The sequence below is a fragment of the Falco biarmicus genome, chromosome 9, assembly GCF_023638135.1.
Source record: "Falco biarmicus isolate bFalBia1 chromosome 9, bFalBia1.pri, whole genome shotgun sequence".
Classification (NCBI taxonomy): Eukaryota; Metazoa; Chordata; class Aves; order Falconiformes; family Falconidae; genus Falco; species Falco biarmicus.
This window is the reverse complement of record NC_079296.1, coordinates 3,883,946-3,908,983: the sequence shown is the minus strand read 5'-3', so window position 1 is coordinate 3,908,983 and position 25,038 is coordinate 3,883,946. Positions and strand designations below refer to the sequence as shown.

The following is a 25,038-nucleotide window of genomic DNA, read 5'->3' as shown; positions in this document are numbered from 1 at the left end:
AATTGTAACAGAGACTTTATTGAACGTTTCTTGATGCTTTTGCTCATCTTGCTTTTACCTCCCAGCTGCTTTGTTTTTCTTGCATTCCTTTGAGTCCTGGACAATACATGCCATTTCAGTGGCTATTTTCTTTTACATAGGACTTCAAGCTAATTCTATTAGTTAAGAGTCTCAAGATCTTACTTTCATTTAATCTGGCAAAAATGTTCCCTTATGTTTTATTGCTAATGCAGAAGATCGCCACTTTTACATTACAGGATAGTCTAAAAAAATTTGAAATTTTCTTGAACAATCACAGGTGATCTGTGAAAAAAGACTGTAACCTCATGCTTGGCTTTCTAGATGCTGCAAATACCAGCAGCTATAAATACTTAAGAATTCAGAATAGTCTCCATGGTGGTGCTTACCTTGGGAATGCTTACGTGGCAGTGTATGTAAATAGCTCCCAAAGTTGTGATGCATCGTTTGAGACCCCAGGAGAACAGACACAGTCAACCAGATTTTCCATTCCATCCTGTTATTCCCAAGGAAAATTTGGAAACATGGAATGCTGTAGTCTGCAACACTTCTTGCTCCACGGGGGAGCTATTTGTATTGCTGGTCTAACGATTGCCTTGTGGCTGTCCTGCAGTGTTTCTAGGACATGCTATATCTTGTTTAGTACAACCAAAGAAATTGAAGAGACTTGTATATAAAGTCATCTTCATAAAGCTTGTAAATATTTCAGAGAAGAATATCCTTAATCAATTTCAAACTGACTCCTGAAGCTTATTTCTTAAATTTTTCTCATGTGTTTGCTTCCAAAGTGGTTTATAAAATGCTGGCTACAGGTATGCTCTTTCTCTTGATAAAGAAAGAAGAATGTTAACGTTGCTGCCTCCTGATCATCAATGATTGTAATATAAAGTTATGCTGTTCCCTGATTTGGCACTGAATGTCACAGAGCTTTGCAGGTCTTAAAAGATCAGGTGCTTTATGAATTTGGTGCCAAGACTGAGCACAGTCCTTGAACAAAGTGATTCCCCTTGAGCCTTTCAGTATCGTGGCATTTGAGAGTATGTGTGGTTTGAGTATGTGCTCTTGGGCTGTTGGCTGCAGTCGGAGCAATGGATGGAAGTGTACAACCTTGGGTACGCAGGCTGAGTTCTCCCACGCAGGGATCTTCCTGTTAACCTCCCTCCTTCTGCTTAAGGAGGTGAAAACTTGTAACAGAGGAAACAGGAAGACTTTTTAGCTGTTCTTAGGGACAGGCATTGTCTTTTGGTATTGTTCTACAAGAAGAGAGACATACTGCCATAGAACATGGCTTTGTTCTTGGTGTCTTTTTTTTTTTTTTTAAGCTTGCAAATAGTGATTCAGTAGTCAGTTGTACCCTATTAAACTGTTTGTTGTGTGTGTGGGTAAGTGGAGTTGTGAAGGTTGTCAGAGGTATGTTAAAAGTACTGTCACTGTGATATCTAAAGCTGTTTAAATAGTATATGGAAAATTAATATTAACAGTACAACATGAGAACTGAAGTTGTATATTTCATAGGAACAAATGAGATGAGTTTTTTCCAGAAGCAATTGCTTTGGTACTTACAGGGAAGTCAGTTTGTTTGTATATGTCAAAACCCATTTGCTTTGATGTACCCACTAAGAAAAGCAAACTATTTGAGCAGGTGTCCTCTTCTGGTGTTTTATTTGTTTAGAAAAGCAGTTTGAGGATCTTTCATTTGCTAAGCGCAGTCTGAGGATGGTGCTACAAGTTTAGGCTTGTGTTTGCTGAATGCCATAGGCTGTGAAATTTGTATATCAAACCTAAGGCTCTCACTTCAAATTTGTTGGTATGGTATGGTTTGAAGTAATAGTGCTGTGAACTGAATTAATGCATGTTTTTATTTTTGTCCTTTCTAAAGTCCAGAGAAATATTTCTTTTAATAGAATCAGGAACTGTGGGTTTTTTCAGTTGGTCATAATTAATAAGTGTGTTTTTTGCTTTTTGTCTGTGCTGAAGTACTTGGTTCAGTTTGAAGAGGAGTTGTCAGTGGTTGTTTTCCAGAAATACAATTTGCTAGCTGTCTCTGCTTTCTGGTATTGTGTCCCTGTCTGCTTTCACCCCCGCCAGTGGGACTGAGCTGGGTTTTCGAAAGCCTGGCTCCTGGAGCACGCTGTTGGAGTTGCTGAGCAGCACGGTGCAGTGAGACCTCTCGCAGCCGAGGCCAGCAGCACGTGCATCAGGAGAACGGAATAAACTACACTGCTAGTAAATCCCCCATGTAGCTGTAATGGAAGTTTGCTACATCTTATTTAAAGGTTCAGTAAAATTATTTTTCAGTTTTATGAGAAATGGAGAAAACAATGATTAGGGTAAATGGTTTCTCTCCTCTATCTCAAGCAAACCTATGTGATGTGTTGCCTGGGGACACCTTGTGTCCTCCCTTCTGCCCTGAGTTCTGCACTCTGTTCTGCTGCCTGTTACGGGTTTTTGGGTTGCAATAAAGTTCTGAGCATGTTTACGTCTTAATGTACGCTGTTCCCATGATGTGGTGAATTTATATGGTTGCATAAGGGACTTTGGTTGATGGAAAGTCAGTCTTGGTTTGTGTTTTAGGCCTCGTTTCTTGGGCAGCTGCTTTGTTGCACTTGACTGTGAGAACAGCAGAGCTCCTCCAGCCCAAACGTGCATTTACTGTGGCTCTCAGAACTCTTTCTGAGGGTAGCCTGGGCTGAGAAGGAAGGCTTTCTTGGAGGGATCCCTTTAAATTAACTTCTTAAATTAAGATTTTGATGAGAAGGTTTTAGAATATTTGAGACTGATTTTTTTTAACAAGTATTTATCTCCTGTCACACCGTAAAAACTTGGACTCGTATTTTACCTGTCACTACTGTTTTTGGGAGCTTCTATTTTCAAGGTCATGTTTTATAGGGCAGTATCTAGATAAAGTAATTGATACAGTTTAGTTTACCAAATACAGTGGATCACCGTTCAGACTTTTTTGGCTTGTAATCTTAATGGAATAGAACATTTTTCATGTGCATTTTATGTTCATACCATTACAACATTTAATTCTCACTGGATATAAATTCCTCCCCTTTCTTTCCCAAACCCAGACTGACATCTGTTTAATCACTGTGCGGAAAAACATATGAGATGCATTTTTGCCAGAACGAATTTTAACTTCAAGTGTCATAGAAAACGCGACCTGTAAACTAGAAGTTGCTTTAGGGTTTTTATAGATAGGCTTTAACAGCGCTGGCAGGACATCATAGTTGATTCATTACATTTTGTTGCAAGACATGTAAACTGTGTGCAGTAAAGTAGTATGGTGCATCTTCCATCATCATCATCACCTTTCTGACAAATGCCTGCAAGGACCTGAGTAATCAACTTGATAGTTAAAAGGATTATGCCTTTGACCACATGCTTGTACAAGATTTTCCATTGCTTCCATGATGAATTGTGCAAATGAATACTGAAATTATTGGGAGGAAAATGCAAATCTGTGGAATCCTATAACTAGTTATTGATGCTTCTATGGATGTACAGCTGAGTAAGGCAATTACTCTGTCCTGCTCCTGGCAGATGATCCCAGATGGTACGTGGATGTATTTTAATCCATACTAAAAAATTACTTTGAGCATGAGTTTCAAGAGCATAAACATCTCACAGGTTTTTGTTGCTGCTGTTTAGATTCTGTAGTAAACCAGTTGCTAGGTTATTACTTTTTTAATGTCTCTTCTGCCTCTAGGATCTTGTGTGCTTGCTGGTTTTTTTTTCATGACCTGTGAATTTCATGTTATGCCTACTTTCTTCTGAAGAATAGGGATCTGGAACTTCTCTTCTCTTAAAGTAATTGTATTTTGCTCTATTCGAGAGTAATTCCAGGTCAGAAGTTTCTGTTCTTTGTTAATATTCTTGTGCATTAGTTATTTTTCACCAGAAAACTAATATGCAGTTTGCACCTTTAGTGCAATGCAGATAGAGGCTGCAGATACGGATAATTATTTGGAGATTGTGAGTCTGAGTGTGAAAGAGAAGACAGTAAGTAAGCTTCATGTTTCTTTGTTTTCCCCTCTAAACTGAGAAGTTTGTCTGTCTTTGGGGATGTGAAGGATGTAACCATATGTCAGAATTCTGACTTGGCTGAGAAACCTCTAATCTCACTGTAATTATTCCTGAGATATGCCTGGTGGAAATGCACATACACATATTTAAGTGACATCTGATGTTTTACTCGGTACATTTAATTATTTGTAAGGCTAATCTGCCTACATGAAGGCGTTCTATTATCTGTTCCAGTGTTACTTCAGCTATCTTAGCTGGACTTCAGGTTGATATATTTACAGTTAAAATGTGAGAACCTGGGTGGTTCCTTTAGGTACTTTCGAGTTAATTTAATTTTCTACCGTGAGATGCTAGTTTTGAGGCAGATGGAATTTGCTTTAATACTGAGATTGTGTTACGGGCAGGTTTCAGTCTGCTCTGTGTTCTTCCTCCTGTTTTTAACTACTTTCTTTCTTTACCATCCTATTTTACAGATTTTTTTTTAAAAAGAAAGTTTTCTTTAGTAAGATTTCATTGACATTCTTTTTAAGAACTCGGGCTAGTTGCACAATTTGGATTTTATTAGCTTGCGTGTAGCGTCTTAAGTCGGTAAGCTTACAGATGCATAAGGATATAGAAATGCATATCTGCTCATAGGGTTGAGGTTTGGTGCCAACAATAATAACCAGCAGCAGCTCAAGTGTTGGAACAAAGTACCTTTCTCTGACTTCCATCTGGTAAAACACTTCTGTAAACTCATTTCCATGTGTGATTTCTAAACTACGTAAAGCATCAGTCACTTCCCAAATAATTGCAGAAGAATAGACAAAGGGTTTCCTCAGATACAGTACCTAAGAGTTTCCTGAAATTAATGTCTTCGTGCTCTTTTTAGCTTAGGACGTAATTTTGCACCATTTAGGTTGCTTCATGCTTTCACATTGACTTCAGTGAGCCAAGTCAGGCTGTAGATGAGTGTTAGGAATTAAAACACTACCTCTTCTCCTCAGCGTGATGGCAGGATCCTGTTCCAGATTCTTCTCGTCCTGTGAAACCTTGCTATCTTGCCCATGGACCACATAGCATATTTAATTATGTTTGGCCCTTTCTGGTACTGTTCTGAGAATTGTTATGGACCATTGGGCTGTGGCCAGCTCTAAGTTTCTTCCATCATAAGCTAGTCTTTGTAGTTGGTGATTAAAGACTACTTTGAAAGTAATCTCACTTTTCCCAGTGCTAGAAAATTCCTGCTTTGAGCTTGTTGATTTGTTAAAGCATGTTACAGTTTGTGTTTACAGTTGCAACTACGTTAAATTTGTTAACTGCTGCTTTGGTTGGCAGAAAAAGCCATATGAATGACCCTGTGCCTGAGGGGGTTGTTTTTCTGGTTTGGTGTTTGTTTGTTTTTTTTCATTTGAACAGTCTTTTTTTGTGTTCCAACTCTGTTTGTGGCTCTTAGATTGTGGGGAATGGAAGCGAACAGCAGCTGCAGAGGGAGCTTGAAGACGTGCTGATGGACCCACCCATGGAAGATCAGTCAAGTGACCGGGACCATGGAGAAGAAGTTAGAACTGATGGAGATGGGGAAGAACCTGTTGTCCTTGAAGCTTCAGCATCCTCTACCATTAACCCCGTGTTGGTGGCAGGACTCCAGAAACCAGAAATGAGTTTGCCAGTGAAACCATCCCAGGGAGGTTAGGAAAAAAAAAAGGGGGGGGGGGGGGGAAATGCCTGGTGGTATCAAGAATGAGCTAGCTTTCTGTGGGGAAAGGAAGGAGAATGTAGGTATGGGTGTGTCCACCAGCCTTTCCCCGTTTTTCCCGTTATAATCACCTAGTGTGGTAAATGTCACATTATGTGATACAAGAGCTAACATATGCTGAGCTGTCCTCTCCTGAAAACACTTGTACTAGCCTTGAGGTGTGTGCAGAAATGTCATGGTTACTTGCCTGGCTGTGTAAAATACTGGTCTGTTTAGCTCGTCTGTGCAATCTTACTGCTGTAATGAAAACTGGTGCACTGATACGTAAAAGAAGGCCTCTGAGTGAACTGGTTGTAGAGTTGGGATAGCTGCGTTGTGCTCTGCCACCAGTAACTGGCTCTCAGGCAGGGTTTCCCTGCAGTGTATTGGCCTGACCTGACTTGCTGTGATGTGTTTCTTGGTTGCTTTTGTCGTTTAGCTAGTTATGACTCAATCTGATAATTTCCTTATGTATGCCTTGTCTTGCTTCTTACCTTCAACTTTGTGTCTCACCCTAGACTGTGAGGATTTAAGCCCTTTTACACCTATGACAGATGAGGACAGCGTGGTGTTTAGTAAGCTCACCTACTTAGGCTGTGCCTCTGTGAATGCTCCGCGCAGTGAAGTGGAAGCCCTCAGGATGATGTCCATCTTACGAAGCCAGTGCCAGATTTCTTTAGATGTGACTCTGTCAGTGCCTAATGTCTCTGAAGGAACGGTGAGGTATGGAGCTCCCTCAGGTGTACTCTGTGACTGTGTGCATTTTAATCTTACTTAATTTTAGCAAAGGAAACAAGCTACCCGTTTACCTGGAAGGAGACATGAGCAACTTCGAATTTCATTTAGAGGAAAAAGCAGGTTGTAAAGAGATCTGAAAAAAGCGATGCTTTGAGTTTGTTTACCAAAGACATTTTTTGTCCCAAGGATCAGTATGAAATATTATGATGATCCAAGGTGTCTCCAAAGCTGTAGTGGGAGTGCTTATTGATGAACACTTTGGAAATAGCCTTGGAAATACTTAGTTTGTAGAGCTGGAAAATGGCTGATAGACAAGGCTTAACAGGGAGGAGGCTATCCACTGCTGCATATTAGTGTAGCTTTTGGAACCCTGTGGCCTTAAAACTTTGGGGAAATTATTTGTGGAAATGACTGTTGTATTGTACTTTTTTATGCTGTTCAATTTAAATATAATTATTCTGGTCAAGCTGTGCAGTAAATGACAGGAGCTAGTTTCTTTGTGATGTACTTTCTCCAGTAGTGCTTGAATTATTAAAGCTTGCAAGTTAATATCTGGCTGAAATAATTCTTATAAAGGTGCAAGCTTTGTTTTTTTCCCTCTCTCTTTTAACAGACTTTTAGATCCTCAGACAAACACAGAAATAGCAAATTACCCAATCTATAAAATCCTTTTCTGTGTACGAGGGCATGATGGAACCCCTGAAAGTGATTGCTTTGCTTTCACTGAAAGCCACTACAATGCAGAACTCTTCAGGATTCATGTCTTCCGATGTGAAATCCAAGAGGCTGTAAGTTGAATCTTTTTGTCAGAGGATACTTATGTATATGTAAATGTTATTACTGAAATGAAGTATTTCAGGCACTTCAGAAGTAATGTAGTTCATCACTTTGGACTTGTTTCTACCCCAAGTTAATTATAGAAACCTATATGATATGAATATAATCATATTATTATGATTATAATTATTATTATAATCATATATGATATGAAATAAGAACACACATTTAATAGTTTATCCTTCTAAGAAGTGTAGAAAAGCAGTTAATTAGATGCTGAAAATGAATTATTTTCATATAATTACTTCTCATTCTATTTTTCAGTGAAAATTCAGGTCGGTTTCAGCTGCTGCATTCTGTATGTCTGTAGTTTTCTGATCTTTCTTTGGTGCTGTCTAAATGTAGGTGAGCCGAATACTGTACAGCTTTGCCACTGCCTTCCGTCGTTCTGCCAAACAAACCCCGCTTTCGGCCATTGCCACCCCACAGACTCCAGACAGTGATATTTTCACCTTCTCTGTGTCACTGGAAATCAAAGAAGATGATGGGAAAGGCTATTTCAGGTATAGCTTCTTCATTCCTGTGCATACAGTGTCTGATTCTGTTGGAGAGTGAGTGAATAGAGTGTGTGAGCCTGCGGTGGTCCCTAAATCCCCTTTTTTAAAGTTTCTTATTCTAGTTTAGAGGAATCCCAGACAAAACATTTTTGGGAAGTAAAACAGTGGTGACTGTGTGGACTATTTCATCTTGGTTGTTGAACTGAACCTGGTGCTACCTGCAGAGTGCTTTTTCCATTTGGTATTTTTCTTTTGTCTTTAAACCCTTTTCTGTGCAATGCTTTTTAAGTTGTGTTCAGCTAAATTGCTGCTGAAGCTGAAAATGCATCATTGTGACTGTGCTCTCAGATCCAGCGTTGTGTCTGTTTTCGGCCAGATTTTCAAAGGTGAATACTGTGTGAATACTGCAGGAGGCGTAAGCATACATGTTTTTAATAATGTCTCATGAAAGAAGGTGTAGAAAACTAGAAACTCTGAAAAATTCAAATTTTTAGATAATTTTTCTGATCCTAAAAACTTAAGTTACTTTTCAGAGAAACATTCAGTCAAATCTGTTCATCACAAGTCACGTTTACTTTTAATATCTAGTGCAGGGCTATTACTGCTTCATCAGCTGAGAGCTTGATGATTGAAATCTCAAACGTCTTCCCACATTGCTCTTCCAGAACTAAATAAAGGTGTAGTTGTCCATAATGTGGTTTTTGTCTCCAGACATCTGGGTCTGTATGCAACCCGATGTCAGAAAACAACTATACAGTCATGAATTTGTGAGAATTGAATTAGAGACACTCTCTTATAATAATTCAATATTAAAATTCAAAATATAAAAATTCAATAATAATACTAAATAATATTAATTAAACCCTTTTCTTAAATAGTTGTTTACTTACAGTCATAGGAAAGATATTTGTGTAGAGGCAGAAGGTTCTAATATATTGGAATGTAAAGATCACTTTGCATTTTAGTTTTGGTCATTAGGTTTGCTTTTGCTCCGTGAATGGGATAAATTCAATTCAGCCTTTCTTAAATATGTTGAACAAAGAGAATTCTCTAGGGAAGTTTGAGAGCAAAGTGTAACAGAACAAACCATCCCTGATGGACTTTTTCCTCTTTACATGATGGTGCCTTGGTATTATTGCAGTTGCATAGTTCAAGCTGAAATCTTCCAGTGCTGCCCAGGAAAGGCAAATTTCTTGAATGGCATTCCTTATGTAGATGTGCTGTTGTTTTTATCCTAGTAGAAACCCAGCTTGCTGTATTCCTCCTTGTGATTGCAACTTCTAGTTACATCATACATTTTAAGAATATGAAGGATAAATCCTTCATCTGTACCCATTTCCCTGTGATGTCTTAGGATTGATCTCTGGATTAGTTATTAAGAGCAGAAAAGAAGGCAGAATTCCAATTTATTATCAAAGATCATCAATACTAGTTCTCCTTGGGTTTGCTATGATTGTTTCATTAAAATACTCAGCTGTTCTGATCTGTAAAGCAGTGTTTCTTCATCAGTATCAAAAAAGCTTTATGAACAAAGCTTGCCTCTGTTTCTAATGGGTTCTGTTTCCTGACCAAGTTCTCAAAATTTAATTTAATTTTTCCTCCATTTTTTTTTTCCTGAGCCAGGTGTTACTAGCAAGTGGTGGTGTAAGTTGAGAGTATTAGAGCAGATTTTCACATTGTATCAGCTAATGTTTTCATGTTAAGTCTGATGCTGGATAACCTTGTTTCTAAAAAGACCTTTTTTAGTTTATGCTAAAAAAATTTTGTCTGCTTAGCCTATACATAGTGCCCTTAGATGTATTATGTAACCATTTATAGTGTTCTGTAATTGCTGAAGTGCCTTTATTTCAGTACAGCGTGTCTGCCAAATGCTCTGACTTGTTGAGCGCATTGGCTCCTAGCCACAGCTTCAGAGATGTTTCTCTTCTTGGATTTACATTCAGCTCAAGTTTTATTTATTAAATAAATAAATCCCATTTAACAATCCAGTATTTATTCAGCACTCCAGAGGACTGCTCAAGTGTTGAAAGTGAAAAACGATTTGGCTGAGGCTCTGAGGCTGAAAGGTGCTGATGGATCTGGGGCTTGGGTGCAGCAGCAGCTGCTGGGGTCCGTGGTGGGTGGGAGCGTGGCTGTGGCGCACAGGGATGCGCCTGCTGAAGTTCAGTCTTGCTGGCTCGGTACCAATGTCAGCATGGCCACAGTGGTGCAGCCTGCGTAAGCCAGCCTGGGATCTGATGCTTACATGGTTTCCAGAAGGAAGAGCTGTTTCAGTTCTAACCAGCCTGGGTAGGCTGAACCACAGCCTTTGCTGTGGGGATGTATCTAAAGACCTTTTCAGCCACAAAACCACAGTTGCATTAGGGCTGGAACAGGGCATTTGTTTAAAAACTATGTACCTACCCTGTACAAGGTGAAGAAACGCGGATGTTTGCCTCCAGCTAAGCAGAATCGTACCCACGCTGGGTGTGCAGCACAGGGTTTGGTTCAAATAGCAAGCTTGAACCAGTTTGACACTGCCCCTTGGTGTGCAGACCTGGAAGTTGGGAGAACGCTTTCCACATACTCAGTCTCTGATCTCAATTCTTAATGTACCAGAACCTGTCTCGGCTCATCTGCCTTCGCTCATCACCCTGGGTCACTACTAGTGCACTTCTGCCACGCCAGGAAAATGAGCTCTGACCGCACGTACTGGCTGTAAATGTGGAAATCCATGTCCTGGCCACGCAGACAAAACTCCTGCGGCCAGTTAAAGGCAGACTGCCATTCCCTGGCTGGGGTAAGCACCTGCTGCCAGAATACAAACCCAGATGGCGTTGGAGGTGTTAAACTATGGGCAGTGCTCCACAGTCCGCTTTCAGCTCCTGCGAGTGACAATGCGTAGTTTGAAAGTCTGAAATAAAATAAGGATTATTTATATATCCATGGGAAAAGTGAACATGTGGTTGACTTAGAAAGTCAAAACCCAACAGGCTGAGTTTGTCCAGTGTTTAGTGCAATTACGCTGCTCAGCAGGCAATGCTGGTGCTAAAACTTTAGGGTGCATATTGGCATTCAGGGGTCTCTTTGCAGCATTTAGGAGAAGGGGCTCTGTAGAGAAAAAATAAGGGAAGTAGTCTAAAGGCTGGTGCGCTCTCTTGGCTTGGTGGTTTATCATGTACCATGGCAGACGCGTCCCTTGTGAAAGCAAGCAGTATGGAGTTTCTTATAAGTAATTGCTTACAGATAATACTGGCAGGTTACATGGGGAATCAGTATTTAGAAACTTTCTTGAAGTGCTGCTGGAAGTCTCACAACACTATGCCACGCAGTAGAAAGTCACAGTGTATGTTTTGAAAACTGTCCTTGGTTTTCACCTAATTATGTTGCACTTTCTTTCATATTGCTGGTTTCATTGTGCAAGGAAGGAAGGTCTTGAGTGCTTTTGTGTAAGAAGCTGGCTTCACCCAAGTGTCTGATGCTGGTTTTGATGCATGCAAGGAATACAGATAAATGACGATCTGAGTTTTTTTTTCCTTTCCTGATAAATAACAGTGCAGTTCCCAAAGACAAGGACAGGCAATGCTTTAAACTCCGCCAAGGAATTGATAAGAAGATAGTGATTTATGTCCAACAGACAACTAATAAAGAACTTGCTATTGAGAGGTATGTTTGCTGATTATTATTTTTAATTCTTTATCTGTTTGATGTTTTGCGTTCTTTCCTCTGAGGCAGCAGATTAGTAATTGTTTTATGCACACTCCATTTGTATAATTTAACGCCGCCCATCTCTCTTGAGTGGGATTGCGCAGAAGATCAGATTGGTTTGTTCAGCACATGTGTGGCAGGGGACACAATGCAGGCACAGGCAAATCTTCCACATATCTGGTTGCAGAATCAGAGGTCACATCCCCTCTAAATATCCATTTCAAAACCTTTCTTAAAAAACATACATGCTTTTATTTGCAGTGGCCAGTTTGTCTTAAATGCTGAGGCTTTCCTTGTGGCATCTGACAATATTGTTGTAAGTGCACTTTGCACCTGCCACAGTCTGGAATTCTGGAACATGAAGCATCTGTGTAGGGAAGGGGAGAGCCCAGACTTCAAGTCTTTCACTGCTTAAAAATAAACAGCAGTTTTTGACTACTGACAGAGTTCAGTGCTGCTCGTACTATAGAGAAAAGGTGCCGCTTCTCCTAGCCTTTGCTGTCAGAAACGTAGTGCAGGACAGTGTGGTACACTGGGGGCTGGGGTGCAATACATCACTGTGGGCCGCAAGTTTTTGCAAAATGAACTCAAAAAGACAGGTCTTTGTGCTTCATCTAATTCTTGTCTGTATCAAAGGGTAAATCTATGCAAATATGTCTACCAAAAAAAACCAAAAGGGAAGAAGAATGCAGGCCAAGGTGTCCTGTGGGGTAGGGAGCCCTTGTTAGCAGTGTTGGTTTCTTGCAAACAAAGATAATGGAACAACTTTCCAGGCTGTTGTAGGCAGGGTAAAATCATACTGTAAATAAGCTTATGAAACCTTACTCAATGTTTGTAATACTGGCTTGACATTGTTTTGCTTGATGCTGCTTTCAAAAGTCAAGGTTTGTTGACATGTGTTACTGGATTCATGGGCTGGTTGTGATGTATGACAGCGAATATTTAGATGAGGAATGTTAATAGTTTGTTTACGAGTAAGTCTAACTTTTGCAATTTAATTTTTTTGTCTGGGTTTGCAGATGTTTTGGCCTTCTCCTTAGCCGTGGGAAAGATGTTCGGAGCGGTGACATGCACCTTTTGGATTTGGTAAGGATCTTTCATTAACAATATTCAGTAATAATTTTTATTATGATTGTGCACGATCTCAGGATAGACAAAAAAGATTTAGACGCTTAAGCACACTTGTTGATGGGGATTGATGCTGTAGCTTATGCTGTGGAGGGTGAGGCTTTGGGCAGCTGGGTTGAACCCCTGCCTCTGCTACAGAATTAAGAGTATGTCGTGATGCTTGGTCAGGGGAGTTGCCTGGTTTTGCAGTCAGTTATGGCTGGTTTTGGTTTGGGGCCTAAAGAAAGAAACATGGAACCTTACTTTTGGAAGTGCTGAATATTGAAGAGCCGTACTTTGAACATAAAAAGTTTTACAGCATACTTACTACTATAAAAGTTGAGGCCCGAGTGGCTTCATATTTAACACTGAGAGTTAGAGAGCTCTACTTTATGACTCACTTTGCCGTCTATAAAATGATGATAGAGATCATCTGACCACACGTGTGTTGTGAAAACAAACTTGCTGATATTTATGAAGTACATGCTCGTTACAGTTGTGAGTAGCCAAAAAGGTACAATGCTACGTGAAAATTGTGCTTTATACCAGGCTTTGAATTGCCCAGAAAATGAGATTGGTGGGAAAACAGACAGGCTGAACACTAAAGATAAAACATTGACTTGATTCTGAATACCTGAATAACATGTGTTTTTAATGCTGAATAAAGCTGGATCTCAAGATGTTTTAGAATAAAATTTATTTTAGAAAATAGCTGCTTAGGGTAAACTAAAGCATGTCTGGGTATTAAAGTATGATAGCGAAGTAGAAGGTGTGTTGATGTGAAATATCTGCCAACTTTACAAGTTCAGCAGCTTGTAGGAGGGTGTTCTGATTTAATTTGTTTTCTTGTATTAAGAGGCAATGAACTACATCCCTAAGTTCATGATTAAAGCCTTATATGTTTAAATGCTTTACCGCTCAGGCAGCTGTCAGTCAGAGACTGAATGATGCGAAGTGAGACCAGAATGAGTGGATTGCCTTGGGTTTTCCAGAACAACTTAAAAGAAGCGTGAAAAGGTGTTTCTTTTCTTGTTTGTGGGGACTTTTTCCCCCTGATTTTTTTTGTTTGGTTTTTTTGTGTGTGGGTTTTTTTTTTTTTTTTTTTTTTTTTTTTTGTCCCAAACAGCAACAAAAAAGCAAAGCCTTTGTAGCTTGGAGTCCTGTGCTTCAAAGTACTTGGCTGTGATCTTACCTACGCCTCTGTGAGCTGAAAGTTGTGTCAAATGGGCACCTCCAAATTGAGCTATTGGTCTTCAGGTCTCACTAGACACATGTTCATACCATATACATATATATAAGAATTATTATGAATTGGCCTTTTTGTGTTATCAGCAAGGAGACCAAAGATTGCATTGGAAATCTGTTCTTCAGAAATGATGTCTGTTACAGAACTATGTCACATGGATTTCAGACACTTCCCCTTCTCTTGCCAGTGCAGTAGCTGTTTTTTGGGGCTGAGACTTCATAATATAGAGATTTCTTTCATTTAAATAAAAATACATAAACTTACCTTGTTTCCAGGAGTCCATGGGTAAAAGTTCTGATGGGAAATCATATGTGATCACTGGGAGCTGGAATCAAAAATCTCCGCACTTCCAGTTTGTAAATGAAGAAACGCCAAAAGGTATGAACTGTGCCAGATGCTATCCCTAGCCAGGACAAATGACTCACACACTGGGCATCGGATCAATTCTGTCTTTAAGATGAATCCTGCAAAAAGACTTTCTGAGAATCTCCCATAGTATGAAAGTAGGATGCCAGATGTAACGTGAATACCTAAGCAAAACTGAAGGCGGGAAGAAAACTCCTGTGTTCAATAATACCTTGTAGCAGTAACTGTATCCTAGTAGGAGGCTGTGTAGGTGTGAGGACAGGATGCAGATGCTTTGCACACCATTATGTCTTCGTAAGAATCCCATCAAGAATTGTACTGAATAACTACTGCAGATTTCTTTGCTTAGTTTCTGTGGTCAGTTCAGATTTTTCTGAATCCCAAGATACTAATTAAAAAAGAAGGATTCCCGTACCTTTGAAAATACAGTTGGGAGTGTTTTAATCTGTAAATAGCTGATGCTGCATTGCTCTTGAGCCCTGAAACCGATCTGTCATTGCTTCTTTTAAGATGTCAGCTGAATTATCATCTTTTCAATCTATTGTCACAGTTGCATGCCAGAGATTGGGGAAGTTAATGGGAACTGGGAAAAGTCATGGGAGTCAGCTGCTGAGTACAGCTGGGTACAATCTATTACTAGATTGAATGCCATCCTGCCTGAAGGACACCATTTATCATTTAGGACCAGAAGAGATCTCATAGGTCACTGAATCCAGTTGCCTCCTTTTGGAGCATCATACTGTATAGCCAACTTTCTGAATCTCACAGCTGAGATGGTCTTAAATGCTACTTTTAATATGGTGGGACTTAAATGTCGTCACAGTAACTTCTAAAACCAAAAAACAATTAGAATGTAGTTAGGTTATATGGCAAGAGATCTGCACCATGGAGTTAAGTATATAGACCCTTTATAATGTTTAATTAAGATTTTTGATACATTTCACTGGGATTTGAAAAAGTAAAAATTTTATTCTCTTTTAACAAGATAATTTTCTTGGCTTGAAGACTTAAGTTTCCTTATTCTCTAGGGTATAGTGCTTAGTCATCTTATTTTACTGTTTTGAAACTTCTAGGTTTTTGAGTTGTTAAATTAGGGGGGAAATTGTATTCTGCAAAAGTTTCTTTTGTTCTTTCATGTTAGTAAGAAAAATATTGTGAAATATTTTGTATGAAATTTCTTTAATACTATCACTTTGTTTTTTTTCTCTAGATAAAGTATTGTTCATGACTACCGCTGTGGATTTGGTGATAACTGAGGTTCAGGAACCTGTTCGATTCATTTTGGAGACTAAAGTCAGAGTTTGTTCACCTAATGAGAGATTGTTCTGGCCCTTCAGCAAACGTAGCTCTACTGAAAATTTTTTTCTGAAATTGAAACAGGTAACGCTTTAAAAAAAAAATATAATCTACAGTTACTTTGGCATTTGGCAAGTTTATTTTTCAAATATAGCTGTGGTATGGTCAGTTATATTGTTTTGATACTTGAGAGGTAGGTTTGTGGTGTAATACTGAATAAATACAAGTGCATTGGTGGTAAAGATGAATTGTAGTTATTAGTGCCCATTGGCAGATCAGAATTTCACTCTGGTTTTTTCCTCTCTATGACTGGTAAAATGTTTACTAATGTTCATATTTCAACATTTTGCTTCTGGGTCAAAGAAGTACAATAAATGCTTTTTAATTTTAGAAAAGCTGTCCTTCATTATGCTAATTGTGGTGGCTATCTAAAGTTCCCACAAAAAGCTGGGTGTCCTCATTTCAAAGCAAATTTTGGTAGCTTTGATGAGGTTGTGAAGTTACGTAGAGGCTTATGGATTTCCCAGCCAAACCACAGAAGTAGAAGGAACAGAGGATTTATCTGCATACTGGGGTGATGCTGAGTAGCTTGCAATAATGGTTTAGTAGGGTAAGTATGTGAAAATTAAGGGTTGAAATTAAAAAACGCTTTAATATAATCCTGGTGACATTATATCTGATATGTCACTACATTGATTTTTATCATACAAATCCAACTTTTTTTTTTTTTTTTACATGAACAAACATCCACATGAAATTAGGAGGTAAAAAAGATTTTTGGTGGAAAGCTATCTTCCCCTTTGCACGTGGTTGGAAGCAGAGATTTCACACACAGCCCAGGTTTGCCCTGAGGAAAAAAAAAATCCAAGCAACCACAGAAAATCCCTAGAACTTTAAAAAAAACCCTGTACTGTTTTTTCCACCTTACTTTTTTATCCTATATACTGAAAAGTAAAGGATTATTTCGGTCCAGGATATTCCAAGTAACAGTACAAACCAATAACTTACTCTCAAAATAAGGCTGGAAAGTTGAAGGTCCAAGTCACTAAAGAGATATACTTGAAGTAGCTGCCATCCTCCTGCTTTAGAAATTATTGTTCTGAAAAGAGAGTCCTTTTTAAAGAAATAGAAATACATAGGTAACAATGTGGATGTTACATGCACTCTCAAGATTGAATAATTCTGGGCGCAGCCCAAAAAAGCGAGGTTGGAGTCCTGATTTCTTGATAAATTCTTTTTTTTGAGAGAGAGGTTTTGAATGAAATAAGAGGCTTTTCTTAGTTCTTTTTGCACTTCTCTGACAGTGCTAGCAAATAATGGCATCTTGGTAGTAATAAAGAGTAAAGGTTTACTAAGGATTCTTTTTTGTGTATGTCCTAGTCTTTATGTAAAGCATGAATAAACATTTTGGAAACTTTTCTTCAGAATTTCCTTCAAAATTTAAGTTAGAAAAATTCTTCACAGATTAAATCAGTCTTTTTGTTTAGGATATTTTTGAGGTGGACAATGGAGATGTTGAACAGTGAAAGTTGTTGGGCTATAAATATTCTATAGCCTCTAAAAGTTGCTTTTTCTGTTTGGCAGTTTAAAGGAAGCTTATCTTACTTCGCTAATTCTGTATCTTTTGTCTTACCAAATTCACAGGCATTGTGACTTATCTTAGCTAATTCTCTTTTTTCCACAGGCACTGTCAGGTTATCCAACTTCCAGTGTTTACTAATGGAAGATTATCAACATTCATAGTGGAAGCAACAAATATAGAATGTACTGCCTGATAAGCCTGGAAGGGAAACCTGTTTCTATGGAGTCATGATTAGCCTATTAAAAATACAGCTGTGTAGAATTGGCTTATCTTTCTTTGGCAGTGTTTCTTTATTCGGAAATGGTGAAAGCAGAGGGATTTTATTTGCTCAGATTACATTTAGTGATTTAGTCATTTTTAGTTTTGATGCATTTCTCTTCATTTTTAATACTCCAAAGGATAAAATTGAGCACTGAGAGCTTAGAATATAATTATAAATCTTCCCTCTTTTCTTCACCTTCCCTCTTCTACTCTATTTTTATTCATTTATGAAAAAAAAATATAAATCCTTAGACTATATTAAAGTTTTAGAACCACTTCACAAAGAAAAACCTTCCTTGAACTGAAAGGAAGGTATCAAGGCATTGAAAATTAAGGAGAAAACAGGGCTGCATGATAAACTTTGGGACTCAACAGCTTGTGTTTCTGCAGCCATGTGTATACTGACAGATGACTTAGAAGCATCGCTAAAGACAATTGCCATGGTGGGACAATAAACAGCTTTTTAGTAAAACTGTCCTTTTCCCACCATCAGTATCCCCAGAAAGTTAAAGAGAGAAATCAGACATAATTTTAAAGGTTTTGCTTGTAGTTTTCCACTGATGTTTAAAGAAAGGCAGAGTTGCTTCACGTTGAGGAGCCTTCCTCTCTTGAGGAGCCTTCCTCTCTTGAGGCTGTTTGTTGTACAGATGCTTTTACAGCTTTAGGAATCTTTGTGTGTGTCCAGGCTGTTTATGGTTGAACAGATGAGCTACCCATGGACGGCAGCCCCGAGTAAGGCTCCTGCTCCAGCTAGAACAGATCTTCCTCACGCCTCTGGCGCGGAAGCGTGCGGCTTGTTCGAGGGTGTGAGGGGCAGAGGCGCTTGCAGGTGTGCGCGATGCCTTGGGTGCTGCAAGGGTTGAGCGTTCCTCGCTGGAGGTTGTGATAAAAATTATTTCTCAGCTCTCATATGCCAGAAAGAGAAGGCAGAGCCTTACACGCACTAATCTGAGCATTTGCACGGCTTTTCTCAGGAAAATGAAATTTGTTTCCTAGATAAAGCAAAAGGACAGAAAGAACAACTCCGACACATTGTATGAGGTTGTGTGCCTAGAAAGTGAATCAGAGAGGGAGAGAAGAAAAACTACAGCAAGCCCCTCGCTTCACCTGCCCCAGTCAGGGTCACAGGGCTCCATGATTCCTTCTCCTCCAGAGGATGATGAAGAGGAAGGTAAGGAGTGGATTGTATGCTTTGCATACTGTAAGGGAAAGGACGGTTGGTAAATAATGTAGTTACGAAACAAGTTGAATCCTTTCCAGTTGGAATCTGGCCTGCTGATGTTTTTTGTTTGGGTTTTTTTTTTTCTTGCTTTAATGCTGTTAAGTATTCAATAACCAGTACCCCCGCATTCCTGGATCTCCCTTGTCTGACACTTCTGTGTCTGTGCTTTTCTCAGCCCAGGCCTCTGAAGCCTCCACTCTGATATATTTGGAACAATGTGAAAAGAGGCTGTTAAAAATTTGGGATTATCATGTAGCTTCTGCCCCTCCCCGAGTAGCTGTGAACAGATTTGAGAGTGAAGATGAGAAGCTGGTATTATTTGGAAATATTAGCGTGCATCATGCTTTAGTGAAGGGGCGAGTATAGACATCTGTAATACACAAAACTGTACCAGGACTTACCCAGCTTGAAACTTCATGCATTTTCAAGATCTGTATTCATTTTTCTAAAAATTCTCTGAAGCCAAAATATGGGCTAGTTCTGAGTATATAAACATCTGGCCTTGCAGCTCTGAGCTGAAATGCAGATGACTTGAGTTTCTGCTTGTAACTTTTTCTACTGGTCTTCTATGTGACCTTGACTGAATTGTTTCATTCCTGTGCTTTAATTTCCTTTTTTCTTTTTTTTTCTTTTTTTTCTGGGGGAGGTGGGTGGCGGGAGGAGGTAGTGGTTTGAAAATTAACTCTCTTGCAATGTGTGATTCATAAGCAATTTCTAACCACGACACTAAACCACCATGGTATTCTCTTCTAGACCAGGAACACACACATATTTTGTTTACTGTTGGTATGACTTGCAGCATTGCAAGAGTTTGCTGACAAGTTCAGGTGTCAGCTGAGAAAGATTTAACGAAAAAGAATGTATTTCCTCAATAGTGCAGAACCAATGTTGACTACTGATCAATGAGATATAGTTTTTATATATGATACTTGCTCTGTTTAAAAATATCTAGGAGTGCATGAGTTAGTATTGCTTTCAAAAAGAGTTAACTGTGATAATGCTAATCCTCCCCCTCCACCTAATTTTTGAACGCGTTTCATTCAAAAAGCTGTTTAATTTAAGCCAGGGGAGTTACCAAAAAATGCTAGTAAAGTAAAAGTACAAAACAATTAAAAGTAAAATACCTTGTGGACTTTCATGGATGTGCAACAGCATGGCAAGTCTGTGGCTGCTCAGTGGCACCACATGGATTTTATTGTCTTTTTTGCTTCAATGAGTATTGTAGCTTTTCATATACAGAAAGTTCTGCTCTTTGAGAATTTTTGTAGTCTTCCAGAAGTTGGAGGTAGGAAAATAGTCTTCAGTGGGAAGGGACCTCTGGGGGTCTCTCTAATCGTGCGTCCCACTCACTGTGAATCCAGCCAGATAGATTCAGGCAATTCAGATAGCTTGTTCAAGACCTTGTGCTGTTGGGTTTTGACTGTCATCCAATGATGAAGTTTCTAGAACCTCTCTGGGCCCTTGTATTGGTTTGGCCACCCTCATGGTAAATTGTTTTTGTGAGATTTTTACCCAGAATTTCACATGTTGCTGCTTGTCTTCTGCCTCTCGTCACATCTCTGTGCGCCCCTGAGAAGGGGCTACTCCTGCCGGTCTGTGTCAGGCACGCAGTGCTGCACCCCCAGACGAGGGGGAGTGAGCTCTTGCCACACAGTGACACAGCTGAGAGCAGCATTTAAATCTGCAGAGGTAGAGTGATGACTGTTGGTCTCATAGATCTCCTCTGTTCTGTTGGCAGACAATGATGAACCACTCTTAAGTGGTTCTGGAGATGTTTCCAAAGAGTGTGCAGAAAAAATTCTCGAGACGTGGGGAGAGCTGCTGTCCAAATGGTAAGTGGCAGTATCACATGCTGAATGCTCGTGTTCTGTTTGCTCCTTCTGCTTGGACTTTTTGTTGCTGTTTCCAGAAGCCAGTTGAGATGAGATCAGTATGGATTTAGTCCTCTCTCATCCCCACAAACCCCCTTATTCTGTGGCTTTGTGTTTTCAGATTTCTTCAGAGGATATTGTGAGTATTTTAATTGTTGAGTGCATGCTTGAATAGAAATTTACTTGTGCTGTGTCTTTAAGTGTTTCTCTATTCAAATCAGCATTTTACTTTTCTGTGAGTTTCACTGGGATTTTGTTAAAGAAAAACTTAACAAAGTATAAAGAAAACATAGCTCTTCCTTTATCTTTATTTTGCATAGATCACTTCCATTCCTCTTTGTAATTCTGATTTAGTTCGCAGCCAATTTTTCCTGCAGCTGTCATATCTTAGTAACTGTAGCTTAAGAATATGGGAGATCTGTACTTGGATAGTGGAGATGCTTTTCCTCCCCTATCTAAAGGAAGATGGTTCCAGAGCCTGCCAAGAAGGAAGTATACGAGCTCTTCTGTTTTTTTTCGTAGAAAATGCCAATTTACAAGAAGAGTGTTTTTTGACAGTCAAGTTGCTAATGCGACACCTGTCCTCCTTTCAGGAAGGCTCCTTTATTCATCTTGAAGTAGCCTGAGCAGTTCTAAGAAAGCGATGGTGCTTATTGCAAAATTCAGTTGTTTATTTGTTTGGGGGTTGGTTTTTTGGTTGTTTTTTTCTGTGAAGTGGAATGACAGGCACCACATCAGCTTGAGCTCAAATATGCTGCATTTTGACTCTGGCTTTAGTTGTTACCTTGTGTTTCTTAACGTTGCTGAGGAGCAGGGCAGGTGGTGTCCAGCAAACCAAGGTCTGAACAGAATATTGGATCTAAGGAGTAGGACAGCAGAGATTAGTCTGAAGTCGTGCATTTTGGATGAGGAAAAGTATTGATGTGACCACTTAGCCAGGATTCTTTTTAAGATTACAACAATTTAGCATTTCTTATTTTCTGCAGTTACTTGGTACTTGTTTGAATAAGTACTTTTACTTCCAGTTTGGTTTTGAACTAATATATGGCGCTAATTTGGTAGTAAGAAGGGGAAGGCTGTGGTGAAATGATATATGATCCCTTTTCCCTCCCTCTCTTAGACTTACAGAAACATCTTTAACAGATGAACTCTATGCATCTGCTGCTGTGAGAAAGTTCCTTTCAACTTGAATTTTTTTGTGTAATTCTTCCAAGGGCTCAAAGATAATTAAGCCACCTGACTCCCATTGAAAATGTTTTGGCAGCTCTAAGAGGATGTGAAGTGCTTCTGTGCTAATGCTGGCAACAACTTTAATATGTGTTAAAGGGCTTTCCTTCTTAACTAAAAATGAGTATTTGGAAGTAATGATCCTTGAGCTTTTAACATAAGAGGATTGAAAATCATAGAAAAAATCAGAGTTCAGGTATTTTCGTGCTAGTTTTTAAAATTCTGTCATTAGATTTGTATAGTAATTAAAAATGTATTGGTATGTTGTGATTTCGAAATAATATTTGGCTCATATTTTGTAATTGCTGAGTCACACAATTTTCTCATTTCGAAAGAGTTTGGAAGAACCTACTAGTGTGGGGCTTATAGTCTGCAGCTTTACAGTTCATGTAGACTATTCATTGGAATTACTGTTGTACTTGTTCTGACCTGAGGTCAGAAGCAGTTTCGTAGGCCTTTACAAAGAATTTGGGTATTTGGGATATAACAAGTATTTTATATAAATTTTAAAATTAATTATATATTATAAAAATACAATAAATGCTCTCTAAATATATGATCTTTAAGTCTATAGATATGAATGTACATTGGTATAAATGTAATGATTATATAAATATTATAGTTGATTCTGTTTAGAGAAAACAAAGTGGAGGAGGACATTATGGTACCAGGTTCTGTGCAATATACAGTGATTTAAATATCTGCATCGTTAGTCTCTAGATTGCTGTGTTGGAACACAGTAGACTGGAGAAAGGCAACAAGGGGTCATAGTCTGTATAAAATTACCATCCATATATCTATTATGACTGTTAAAAAACCTTATTAAGTACCAGCTTATTATTAAGAAGATAATGTAGTTGATACAAGTTCAGTTTTTTGCCTGGCTTTGTCTATCAGTCCTTGTAATAATTTTACCTAGAAGGTATTTTTTTCATAACTGCAGAGAATTTGAATTTTCTTTAAGGCCTCTGTCTTTTGGGGATTTTATGTATAAGCAACGAATCGACTGTTCAGCTTAACTTTCTGTAACTGCATAGATTATATGTATGTTTAGTTTTTACAACTTAGTGCTGTAATTTATGTGCTATCACCAGTCTCACTTGAAAAAGATGTTTGGATGGGACTAGCTTGTACAGTGGAACCTGCTTGGACATAGATAGATGTGCGGTTTTATTTTAATTTTTTTTACTAGTTCTGTTTGCCTGTCTTCTCTCCCTCTCTCACCTAGAAGGTTACCTGCCTGCTTGGGTGTAGGAAGTCTAGAGAGCAGTATATGCCTCTGCAGATTAATTCTTGTTTTGGTGCAGTTTGAGCTCGGAATCTTACCCAGTGTGGTATCTGTCCTCCAGTTATAGTTTCTGCTGGAGCGTTTTGGTTTGTTGAGTGTTTTATGTATTTATATTATGTTTAAATGGAATGGAAATTAAGGAAATAGATTGGAAAATACTTCTCCAAATCTGGCTGGTTTTGTTTTGGTTTTTTTTTTCCATAACTTGAATTTTAGTTGATGCTGGCAACATATGGACTGTCTTGGAATTCTTGCCATTTGTCATGTTTGATGTTACACATCAGTTGCTCATGTACTTCTTTATTTGTATTTGGATAACAGTAACAATGCCTTCCCCTGCACCCAGGCATCTGAATTTGAGCGTGAGGCCGAAGACATTGTCAGCGTTGGTGAGGAGTGGTGTCCCCGAGGCCCTCAGAGGCGAAGTGTGGCAGTTGCTGGCAGGGTGTCACAACAACGATCACCTGGTGGAGAAGTACCGAATTCTCATCACCAAGGTAGAATGCTTTTTGTCATCTTCCCCCCCCCAATATCTTAAAGAATGGATATACAGAGACTTGAGTGTGTATCCTCATGTTAAAGGTTCATGAGTGAATGTAGTGTATCAGCTGGCGAGAGTAATTCAGTCCTCCCCCCAACAAAGAACGCTCTCAGCAGAGCTATTTGTGGCATTATCTGCTTGGAGTGCTTTCTTTTTAACAGTCCTACTTCTGTTTCACTGGGATGAGTTCTGAGTTAGTTTGTCAGAAGCGGGTATTCTATTAATTGCTTTCATAATTGACAGAGATTTAGGGAGCTGATTTCCTTTGCTTGTTTAGAGCAAAATTCAGCTTTCATTCAGGAAAGCCAATGTCTTAATATTTATGTTAAAAATCCAACATTAGCTGAAATTGCAGCCTTTTTTTCATAGAAAAATCCATTTTGGACATTCTTGCGCTAGACAGCAGTTTTTTAATTTCTCATCTTGAATGCTGACCTCAGTAACGTAGGAAAAGAAAACAAAATTCTATATATAGACATCACTCAGTATTTCTCTAAGTTCTAGAGTAACAAATGGGTCACAAAATGAAATGTCGCTTCCTTATCTAGAAAACCGATGTGTTAATTTGGATTTTACCACTATCTGTACAGATATGTCGTATTTTACGGCTTTAATCAAACTTGCAAGTGTAGAAGATCACTAATAGAAATCAATGATGCAACTTAAGTACAAATATAACAGAAATTAATTATTCACCAGTTTAAAGCAAAACTGAATCAGCCTTTGTATATCTATGTTCTGATGGCATGGATTAGCAAGGAGCAATTAAAGACCTTATTCTGAGGGCAGGAGAGCCCCTGAAGTTAAGCTTGGTTTCTCCTGAAATCATGCAGGAAGGATCCTATGTGATCTGAATGAATCACATTAGATTAGCTAAAAATGTTCTGCCATAAGTACTTTCACATACTTACTGAATATAGAAGAAACTTGATCTGAGTTCCTTAATATTAGTACATGCATTGTAGAGCTATAACTTGGATTTTATGGTGAATAAATCATACAAATAATGTGGAGGTTGAGTGCTCTGGCAAGGAGAGTATCACAGTTATTCTGTTGTGTTATTTTAATTGCTTTGTGAGTAGTTGACAGCGTCGGTTGTTTCTCTGTTTCAGTGTTTTGGTATCAGAATGGAAAAGATGATCTCTTTGTGGCACAGTTGGTGGCACTTACTGCTGCTGTCTTCGTAAGCTAGAAAGGAATAGTGTAACATTTCACTTAAATCTGTGAAACTTCCGCTCATTTACATTTGGCAGAGACAAAGGAAGTAACCTGGATCTAATGTGTTGGAAGCATCTCTGGAGTTCAAGTGAAAGGCAGAGTAGACTGATCCCGCACTGCGTTCTGCAGCAAGAGGACTGGCTATACCTGCAGAGGTCACTCAGCCTGGAAACCAATTAAGAAATTAAACAATGAAAGAAAATGAGTACTCCATGTCCATTTTCAGGCTCCGCTGTAGTCATATAAGATCTGTAGTATACTACCAGCATGCTACAATAACCAGCTCAAGC

At 38.9% G+C, this 25,038-nt stretch overlaps 1 protein-coding gene across 2 annotated transcripts in view; it reads left to right on the top strand.

Moving 5' to 3' along the window:
* RABGAP1 (RAB GTPase activating protein 1) overlaps positions 1 to 25,038 on the top strand; it is a 74,246-nt gene that overhangs the window by 7,799 nt on the left and 41,409 nt on the right. For both annotated transcript variants that reach the window (XM_056352997.1, XM_056352998.1), the window contains 11 exons: positions 5,483 to 5,717; positions 6,283 to 6,487; positions 7,116 to 7,290; positions 7,685 to 7,842; positions 11,371 to 11,481; positions 12,543 to 12,609; positions 14,152 to 14,254; positions 15,453 to 15,622; positions 18,378 to 18,552; positions 20,342 to 20,435; positions 23,336 to 23,486. In XM_056352997.1, coding sequence (XP_056208972.1) covers positions 5,483 to 5,717; positions 6,283 to 6,487; positions 7,116 to 7,290; positions 7,685 to 7,842; positions 11,371 to 11,481; positions 12,543 to 12,609; positions 14,152 to 14,254; positions 15,453 to 15,622; positions 18,378 to 18,552; positions 20,342 to 20,435; positions 23,336 to 23,486 — 1,644 coding nt within the window. The remainder of the gene's footprint in view (positions 1 to 5,482; positions 5,718 to 6,282; positions 6,488 to 7,115; positions 7,291 to 7,684; positions 7,843 to 11,370; positions 11,482 to 12,542; positions 12,610 to 14,151; positions 14,255 to 15,452; positions 15,623 to 18,377; positions 18,553 to 20,341; positions 20,436 to 23,335; positions 23,487 to 25,038) is intronic.